Genomic DNA, 10,354 nt, shown 5'->3' with positions numbered 1-10,354 from the left:
TTTTTCTTCAATACACCACTTCCCCGATTTTGTAGTCTCCTGTTCCCTATCCTCTGGCTGGGAGGAGTCAATGCTGTCAGTCGGTACCTATATGCATATCATCCCACGTTTTTTTTTCATACTTTAGACCACTCCACGTAATGTTCTGCTGCTGGTTATGTATCGGCTGGCTCACCTGTGATTTCCATTGCTGCACTGGTTTTTGATATTGCCTCCCTTTCTATTCCTTTATCCTCCATCAGCCATAATCTAGCATGCATCATCCATTGGTATCTACACTCTGTCTTTGTCTGGTCCCTCGCCTGAATTGCCAAATTTTCGTTCGTGGCTTCCTTCATTTTCCATCCTGTTCATTCTCCCTCCGTGATGGCTTATCTATGTACATGGTACACGTGCCATTTTTAATCTGTCCTAAGGGGTTATAGTCCTTCCCATCCTACGTTTTCTCACTTACCATCCATTTTGCCTTAGGTTTTTGAATGGGACTTTTCAGTTTCCTCTGTTGTGGGCTCTAGGGTGCCTTTATCTGCCACTTTTTGGTTTACAAACTTTGCTTTACTTTGGGTCCATCAGTGTTTCTGCCCTCTTTGCCAATATATTACTAATGGGTGAAGAGTATACCTGGCTCAGAAGTGGAGCGGTCTTCCATGTTTGTGTTAATTTTAATTAACCCTATGGTTTTCCTCATCTTCTCACCAGCCCTCCACCAGTTCAGTGTGGGATTCTAGTTTTTTGTGAGCTGAAGAAAGATATTATATCGGAAGTTAAATCTGATAGATACTTACCTCCCCTCACATTTCCCACCCATCCTCCCCTCTTCCGGTGTGGTTTAGTGTGATCTGACCCATCGCGAAGTGGTTAACAGCTGCAATATTAGAGAGGGCACTACTTATGATAGGGGTTGTGTTGTACTCCTATTGGTGGAGGGTTGCTGCATAATCATTTTCATGTTAGAATGCAAAATAAATGGGAGTATCAAGGCTAGTGGCATGTGAACACTTGAAGGCTACAAAAATTGTAATGTTGTATAATGAGTAATTTAAGTTAGAATTCGTACTTCTTGGAGGGATGGTAAATAAATTAAAGAACAGGTAATATCTAGAGAGCAAATGTCACAATTCTGCTACTAGGGGAAATTGAGGTGGTTGTATTTTTTTCAATATTGCCTTATAAAATTAAGAACTTAAAACTTATATTAAAATTTGGAGTTTTAGCTACATTTTGGTGCCATGTTTATTTGTATACCATGATAATAAAGTACTTTAATTAAATTTTGAATGTAACTCACTGAAACCATGTGAAATGCTCAGAAAAGGATACCCTTGCTATGGAGCAAGTGTGTTAATTCGGGTCTTGTATGTGTCAGGTTATAGTTTGGTAAAAATTGCTCCCAAAGTTTTAAATCTTATCTTTATTTTACTGCTATTAAAGTTCCGTATAGGTCTTATTCTTTCAGTTACAAACTGTTATCCCTCTTAAGAAAAGAAATGGATAACTGTCTTGCTTATGTTATTCCTTTAAGAAACTATCGATAAGATGTGAATATACTTTAGAACTTGGATAACTGGAGATGCGTATTGTTTTTAGCTCCTTTTGAACTTTTATGCAAAGAATTATTGCTTCTATGTTGATGAAAATTTGAACAAACATGGATCAGTTTGGTCAATGTTCGTAATAAAATTGTCTCATTCTTTCTCTGTTTGTTTAATATTGTACAAGTATAAAAATATCTATTAGCTGTTTTTAACAGAGACTTGGAATCTACTACAGAGCTATTAATTTGATCAGTTTTTTTTTTAACTGTTCTCATAGCTCTTCGTTAGATAATACTCCAAAACGGAAAACAAGGAAGAACAGTGTTTACATTGAGAACCAGAGTCAATCCAAAGATGCTGTGTTAGATACATCAGTAAGTTTGACCCACAAAGGAACTCCCTTAAAAAATTGTGCAGCAATTTCTTTACCTCAGGTTTGTAGTTCTTTCTGTATTGTTTTGTGAACATTCCACGTAATAACCAGTCTTTGACTGTACATCAGTTACTCTTTCTTCAGCCGTGTTTAAGTGTGCAGTTAATCATCTTTTGAGAAGTTCAATTTCACTTAAAATTGAAAAAAATATTTTTTAAATATATTCCAAAGCGTAACGTTATTTTAAGATTCAAAGTTTTGAATAAATAAACCTACTGAACAATGAAAAGAACGCTTTCATGTCTGCTGGTGAGACAGTGATAAGTTTAGGGATTTGCATAGTTAATATCCAGTGTTTGATTCCTTGTGGTGCACACAGCAGATAGCCTAATTATTAGATATACACAAATGTTTCAATTTAATGCAAATGTTATGATTTAGAGTGTTAAATTTAGTTATTTTTTAGCTGTGATAGTTTATCGCAAGTTTGTTTACATAACAGCTTACAAATCATATTTTGTATTGTTCGATAGTTATGAATTAGTTATTGTTATATTATTGTGTTATGTTACTAAGACCTTTCGAGTTTTTCTCGTTGTTTTAATTGAGTATTATTGCATCATAGTATCTAGTAGTGTTTAGAATGTTCTAGACTTCTTTCTGTTGGGGTACAAATATGCATTGAAAATTTAGTTTGAGATACAGTGAGACCAATAGTGCATGATTGTGAGTTTAGCCATAAAGAGCATACAGTGAAATATCACAGATTGTATTGTAATAACAGAATAGAGAAGAATAATTCATCTTGTCAAATTGGCTTTCTACTGGTTATAGATAATATAGAATGAAACATAGAGAAAACTATTAACAAATCCTGAAAGAGAGGATGTGATAAATGGGTGTGGCAGGAGGTGTCTTATTTTTTATTTAATAGCTCTGTAACCAAACCAAATTGAAGGCTATAATAATTATGGTTTGTCAGAGCAATGACGATTTTATAGTGAGAAATTAAGTTCAATTTCATAGGTATTGGAGGGGTGGTGGATAACATAGAGGAGATGGAATACCTACAGATAATATGTCACCTTTCTCACACTATGGGAAAGTCAGTTTTTTTTTTAAATATTGCCTTATAAAATTAAAAACTTGAAACTTATATATACTACTAAAATATGGATTATTAGCTAAGATTTTAAGCTATACTAATTGGTATAACATAAACAGTTTTTAAATGTAATTCACTAAAAACCTCGTGACGTGCAGTAAAGGATGCCCCTGCAGATTAGGTTAGTAGAGATATAGAATAATTCTATTTGTAGTTATGACCAACCTCGTATAGAGTTAGGGTAGAGAAAATAACAGAAATAATATAAAGTTTTACGGGGGGGAAAAAATGAGTGGAATTTCTTTAGGAGGTTTTAGAGGTTAAGCAAATGAAATTTAACAATTTTCAGATGAAAGAACGTATTTTTAACCTTAACATGAAAACCGCTGCACTCAGAGCAGTTAATGCTTTAACACCATATATTCATGTAGAAATATTTAGTAGAAATACTTCATTAAAAACTCTGATTTTTTTGTCTACAAAAGACATAATGATTACTGAATGCTTGTGAAATTTTGTGAAGATACACAAAACATTAGAAGTACTAGTATGGAAACTATAAAGGTCAATTTGGGGTCATGAATTTGGCCGATTTGATCAAGCAAGAGAGAGAGAGTTAAGTATGTTTTAATTGCGTGTTTTATTATCAGGATGAAAATACACTAACAGAGGTCTCCTTAGTGAAAGATGAAACTGGAGAAGTCAAACAGGACCACGTGGATCCTACAGATCAGTGTGTGGAGAGCAGAAAAAAAATGGTATTTTTTGTGTTTATTTAACATCATTCTCTGCCTTGAAAAGGATAGTTTCTGTACTAATTATTAGAAACGTTATTTTTGTATAAGTTTGTAAAACGTGTTGGTATGCCCTCGGTGATTTTATAATTTTTGTTTTTCCATGCTAAGAAGTAATTTAAGTGTTTATACCGAGTAAAGATTTTCACGCAAGAGGATTTACTGTTGAATTTGTTTTCCAGGTATGATATAATGATTTTAGAATTTATACATCAGACCCTAAATTGCTGATAAAATATAAAAGATTGTACGTTCATTTCTGTTGGAACATTTCACAAAGATACTATCTAAAAAACTTTTTTTTTTTTTTTAAATAAGTAACGTAACTAGATATTTTACGGTGTCAGACTGAAATAATTTTACTTATTTTACAGACTCGAGAGGAACGTAAACTTGATGCTATCATGCGTGCTTTTGAGAGAATGGAGAAATCTCAGAAGAAAAAACAGCAGGCTCGGGAGAAAATTTCTCTACAGAAGCCACATAAGCAACAAACAGTTCACGATGAAGATAAAACCAAGCATCACTTGAATGGTGAAGAGGAAGAAAGTACTCCAGTCTGTGAAAATAAGTATGATGTAAAAAGGGACCAGTTTAATGGAGACGGGCTAGACAATGAAGAAGTAAAGCCCGTGTATTACAGCCCCCCTATTCAACATGCACCACCTTACAAGAGAGGGTAAAGTTTTGTCTATGTCAGATAAACTTACAACCTTTGTTCACTGCTTCGTTTTCCTAAAACCTGTTGATTTTAGTCAGTCTGTACTAAAATCCTTCGTTTAACCTTTGTTCTGTTTTCCTAAGATCTGTTGACTTTAGTCAGTCTGTACTAAAATCCTTCATTTAACCTTTGTTCTGTTTTCCTAAGATCTGTTGACTTTAGTCAGTGTGTACTAAAATCCTTTGTTTAACCTTTGTTCACTGCTTCATTTTCCTAAAACCTGTTGACTTTAGTCAGTGTGTACTAAAATCCTTCGTTTAACCTTTGTTCTGTTTTCCTAAGATCTGTTGACTTTAGTCAGTGTGTACTAAAACCCTTCGTTTAACCTTTGTTCATTGTTCTGTTTTCCTAAAACCCAATAGAACAAAGGTTAAACGTAGGATTTTAGTACACACTGACTAAAGTCAACATTCTTTGTTTTCCTAAGATCTGTTGACTTTAGTCAGTGTGTACTAAAACAGGTTCAATAGATCCTTTTAGTAAAAAGTGTTGAGATGAAATATAACCAATATATTATTACATCAGTTAGTTTTTTTTCCCCCTTTACTATTTTAACAAAAACAGAATCTTGATAATTATGCTGATATATTGTATACAGTGTATATCCATTATGTAGGAAAAAACGCCGTTCTTCCGGATCGGCAACAAGGAGGAGAATTCGCACAAGCAGTGGAGGATCCGAGATCCTTTCTCCAGATGAGGGATCATGTGCACCAATGGACCACTTTCCAAACGCTGCAGTTACACATCCTTGTGGAACCTTAATCTCTCCTGATGGTAGAAGAGAGGGATTTGTTCTACCAAAGTCAAAACGGGCAAGTCTCTTAACATTGTAAAACAAGTGCCTCTAATAATGGTTATTTTAACTATTATGGTGTCAGTTTGACATTACTTCTTTTCAGGAATGGTGGCTTATAAAGCTCAAAACATTAATAGTTGAAACTGTGTGTGGTATGTTCAACACTTTTATTGAAAATAAATACCGATTGTAGTTTAAGAATCACATCATTTTTTTGAATTGTATGTCTGAAAGGTTTGGGAAATGATAGCAGTAAAACAAATCGTACCTGTAGAAATCCACAATAAAATATTACTTGCATCAAGTCAACATACAATTTAAAGTCTTTTTTTTTACGGAAAGTAATGTTTCTGGTTATGAAAAGAAGTTGATTCCGTTATAGTTAAAGAGTTAGTTACACTTTTCAACCTAGCAGGTTAAAACAGTGGTGGAAACTTTTATAAAATACAATGTTTAGAACGTCTTTATATTCAAGTTGTAGCAGTTTCTGTTATTATGTGTTGACAGTTCTTGATGAATGAGTGGATACAGGAGAAAGCTGAAGCATCGGTCCCCGTGTCGTGTCCACTAACTATCCATACAGAGTTATCCTGGGATCTGTCCACAGCCAGTCCTACCTGTTATGTAAGTTGCACCAAGGATGCTACGAGCGGCTCCGGAATTTTAGCTGCCCATCTTCGTCGAAACAGCAATTCGGGAGTTAGCAGCAAGCAGATATCAAGCATTGGTTCAGCTAAGAAGGTGAGCATGAGGCTTTAAATTTGATTCATTGTTTATATTAATAAAAATGTACTAACTTGTTTAAGGATGTTTAAGAAAATTTTAATAATTTCCTTCAGTTAGTTTAAGAAAAAAAGTTTTATCACGTAAGAATAGAAAATGATAAATTATCAGTCTTAAGTGTAGCCTAAAACAATTATGTGTGTTTCTTGTGTAAGTCCTTGGAGTTTTATCTTTAGCGTTGGCTTCGCCAGGCTATGTGTGAGACGTTACCTCAAGACATAGAAGGAACAGATGGACATGAATCGGAGACAAGTCACTGTTCACCTGTTCATAATGGGTCTATGAGCCCTAACCCACAAAGTGAAGCTAGCAGTCCTTGCCTCTCTCCCTCAGGAGGTAGGAGACTAAACTTCATGTCATAATCATTACTAGATCATAACTTTATCACAATTAACTTCTGTATATGAATTCATCAGCACCCAATTAATTTGTTTTTCTTTTTTTGGCAAAACTTTCATTAAAGCTGCTTCTTGTTAACTCTGTGGTCAGGGGTCAAAGGGCGTGTCATCAAGTTTGTAGACTTGTATTCAAAATTTTATTGAACCACTATTGTATGAATCTATGTCGGTGAGTTTGGTATTATATATTAGTTAATTTAACAGTAAATATTAAAACATAATTCCCAAATATCAATTTTTGTATGTCACATGCAGCTTTGGTTCATATTAGATGTTTGTGATATCCAAATACAAGTCTATAGTTTCTTTAAAATCTCAAATTACCAGCTAGAATATAAAATAAAACCCTCCTATCTTTTCTATTTTCTGAAATATTTAGTGAATCAACCAAGGTGGCCCCACCTACCTTTTACATTTTGGGGAATTCTTATTTACATACACCTACCTCGCTCTCTGACATCTGTATAACCAATCAAAAGCTCAGAATGTCGCCCACATGGTTTTCTCAGTCTGTGTGAAGTGTTTACACGAGAAAAGCCTTCCTTTTCATGGTAGAAGATAACAGAACTCGGAATATCGTACATTTTTTTTAGACCCAAATACAGTTTAGTTACTTAGCCTGATAAATTATAGTGGAATTCTGTGCTATTAATATAGTAACTTATGATTATTTGTTATTTCCAAATGCGTATATAAAACATGAAAAAAATTTTGTTTTACATCCTACACGTTGAAAATTTGACTAGGCTTAGCAAGTTACGGCAAGTGAGTATAAAAATCATAACTAGAAGAGATAATTGTTTTCTGTACTTCTTTGTTTGCTCTTCTGTGTTTTAAGACAATTAACTGACATTCCAGAACATATTTGTAAAGAGTAATAATATATAATACGTATACATATGTAAAGTTATATAATTGAAATGTAACTGTATTTTACAAAATACTGGTCGACTAGAACACAGCTAAGACAGGTCACTTTGTAAAGACCAGTTTTGTATTACTGGATACAGTAAAAAGTAATGATTTCCTCATGCATTTATTATTTTCGAATGTCGACTATCTAACCATGCAAAGTAATTTTGATCTTAAGATTAAAAATGCTTTTATGCATTAAAAAATTGTCAGATTTCACATGCAAAATCTTTATGACGTCCTAATAACCTCCAGCTAATCATCAAACTTTTTTTTTAAGAAAAGACTTTATATTTTATGTTATTTTCACCATTGTATCTCTGTACGGGTTTGGTCTATTTGACCAACCTCGTTACCACCAGAGAAAATCGGGAAATAAATACAAATTATAACATGAAACCACACGTTTACTCTAAATAACTTAAATCTCATAACATTATACACACACACATATATATATGCTTATTTTATTGACCTCTCAGCCATGTCTGACTAACATTATAGAAATTGCAATGACGTGGTGCACATGCACTCATGAAAAATCTGATATTCTGGGTACGAAAGCCTTGTTATGTTTACTGTTAATCTGCAAAATTTTGTGAAGATACATTTACTGTATTAAAAGTTATAATATGAAAACTATAACAAGCACTAAATTGTTACGAGGTCAGTACCATAGTGAAAGAGTTAAGTTGCATTGATATCACTTTAAAGAAATCTGTTGTATACCACCTGTTAGTTTTAATGTGTTTTTATAAATTCTTACGAACAGATGTGCTGACTCCACTGAAGAAACGAAGAATGATGCGTGCGAGTAAAGACTCCACTTGTTCTCCCATACTAGATGACCATCCGCAAGTTTCTAGCCCTGAAAGTTCTTTTGGAACATTACGAGAGAGCTTTAAGCCAACATTGTGTGGAATCAAGAGGCTGGCCTCTGATTGCAGTGAACATCTAACTAATAAGCTACCTGGAAAATGGCTTGATAAGGTGAGGAAACCGTTAACTTTAACAGCAAACTATATAAAAAAGTGTTACTATTTCAGACCCTACCTGCAGCTACAGTGAAAATATAGTACATAAAACGTTGTTTGTAGATGTAACTAAGTCTCTAACTACAGTTAACAGTATATTAAATAAGGAAACTTTGAATAGTCTATGTTTTGTTGAATTGCAATGCCTGCTAGCAGACGAGTAGGCGTTCACCAGATGCAAGACTGAAAGAACGATATCCAAACTGTTTCGTTCCGTTTGTTTTATTCACATTTAGTTTTGAACAATAGTCTTTGAAACTTATGTTGTACTTTTGTACATAGATGTTTACCGCATAATGGCATTGATATTTCTTTCTTTCTGATTTTTGACGTAGTACCTTCATTGTCGTATTTCGTGCTGAGCAGTGATTTGTTCAAACTGATTGGCTAGGGTAAACTTGTTTTCACTAGTGGAAATGTAACACCATTTTCATTACAGATCATGAGCTTGTTCTTAAAACTACAACTACATTGGAACTGATATGTTTATTATAATTATTGTACCCAATTCTTGACTTAGGAAGCAAATGTGAAAAGAGAACTCCGATTGGAGAAGCCTGGTGAAGAAAATTCGGTAGGTCCTTCACTGTTGACAAACTGTGCTGCAATTTCACAAGTCAGTAGTGGTACAGAATCATCACAAGACTCCTGTAAGTGTTTAGATTTATCCTGTGATGTTCACGGTGTCATAGCTGATAGCACAACTGCTACGGCCGTGGATGGTGTAAGGTCCGATGTGTGCAATTCCCTTGAAAAAGTTTTGGAAGCATACAACACTTCAGTCGGCGAGGCTGACGACACATTATGGCAATCAGTAGATAGGCCTGCAGCGTGTATTTCTGGTGAAAATATGTCAAAGTGTGACTTTTCACGTGATGATAAGTGCTTATCAACTAAATATGATAATGCTGGAGCTGAGAACATAAGCCTGTCGTTGAAAGATACTGGAGAAAAGATCTCTGTTTGTGTGTCACCGAATGCATGTTACGTACAAGAAACAAAAATTTCAGCTAAGTCTGACTTTCTTGAAATTTGCTACACTGACCACAATTGCAGTTCAGGAGTGGATGAGTATGTTACTTCGTCAGTGACTCCCATTACATCTAAAATTGTTAGTCTGTGCTCCATTTCATCTTCGGATGTAATTTCATCCGACACGTCATCTTCTGTTTTGTCCCATCCCATTGAATCAGTTTCCAGCAGTCAAGACTTGCCTGCCACAACTAAGACAAGAAGTCATAAGACTGGACAAAAACGTAAGGTGAGTTAACTCTCACACAACTTCTCTTTCAAAATCTTTATATATGTAGTAAGTACAAAGCAGTATTATCAGTGCTCTCGTATCACGTAGTTACACTGTTTTCTGAACTCCCTAGTTTAGCATGATAATATGCCACGTTCCATATACTTGTAGAGATTGTTTTGTAAGATGATCTAACCATTTTGAAAACTTGTCACTCATCTCACAACCATCGTTTTAACCAAACATGCACGGAGTCGGTCCATAGGACCAACCCTATATTGATTCAGTTACACTGTTTTCTGAACTCCCTAGTTTAGCATGATAATATGCCACGTTCCATATATTTGTAGAGATTGTTTTGTAAGATGATCTAACCATTTTGAAAACTTGTCACTCATCTCACAACCGTCGTTTTAACCAAACATGCACGGAGTCGGTCCATGGGACCAACCCTATATTGGAAAAGGAATATTTACTACAATTCCAAATTTAGTACTTGTATCTACATGAAACGTGTGTTTTTGTGTTAAAAATCACTTGTACTCGAAACGTGTCTGAGTTAACAAAGTTAGTCTGACTCAAACTCTTGAGAAGTTAAAATGAAAAGTAATGTTTATATGAAGAATAAAGATTTTTTTTTTCCATTATAAAGCATGC

General features: G+C 34.5%; 1 protein-coding gene across 3 annotated transcripts in view; it reads left to right on the top strand.

Annotated features, from left to right (window-relative positions):
- LOC106475030 (histone-lysine N-methyltransferase 2E-like) overlaps positions 1–10,354 on the top strand; it is a 28,512-nt gene that overhangs the window by 11,304 nt on the left and 6,854 nt on the right. For 2 of the 3 annotated variants that reach the window (XM_022379246.1, XM_013935727.2), the window contains exons 5-12: positions 1,813–1,969; positions 3,664–3,771; positions 4,182–4,486; positions 5,145–5,343; positions 5,835–6,068; positions 6,287–6,446; positions 8,193–8,410; positions 8,975–9,715. In XM_022379246.1, the coding sequence (XP_022234954.1) occupies positions 1,813–1,969; positions 3,664–3,771; positions 4,182–4,486; positions 5,145–5,343; positions 5,835–6,068; positions 6,287–6,446; positions 8,193–8,410; positions 8,975–9,715 (2,122 nt within the window). The remainder of the gene's footprint in view (positions 1–1,812; positions 1,970–3,663; positions 3,772–4,181; positions 4,487–5,144; positions 5,344–5,834; positions 6,069–6,286; positions 6,447–8,192; positions 8,411–8,974; positions 9,716–10,354) is intronic. The other variant, XM_022379247.1, reaches the window with a different exon arrangement.

Source organism: Limulus polyphemus, unplaced genomic scaffold (genome assembly GCF_000517525.1).
Source record: "Limulus polyphemus unplaced genomic scaffold, Limulus_polyphemus-2.1.2 Scaffold7991, whole genome shotgun sequence".
NCBI classification, from domain to species: domain Eukaryota; kingdom Metazoa; phylum Arthropoda; class Merostomata; order Xiphosura; family Limulidae; genus Limulus; species Limulus polyphemus.
The sequence above is the reverse complement of the archived record's forward strand: the minus strand, read 5'-3'. Positions and strand labels throughout refer to the sequence as shown.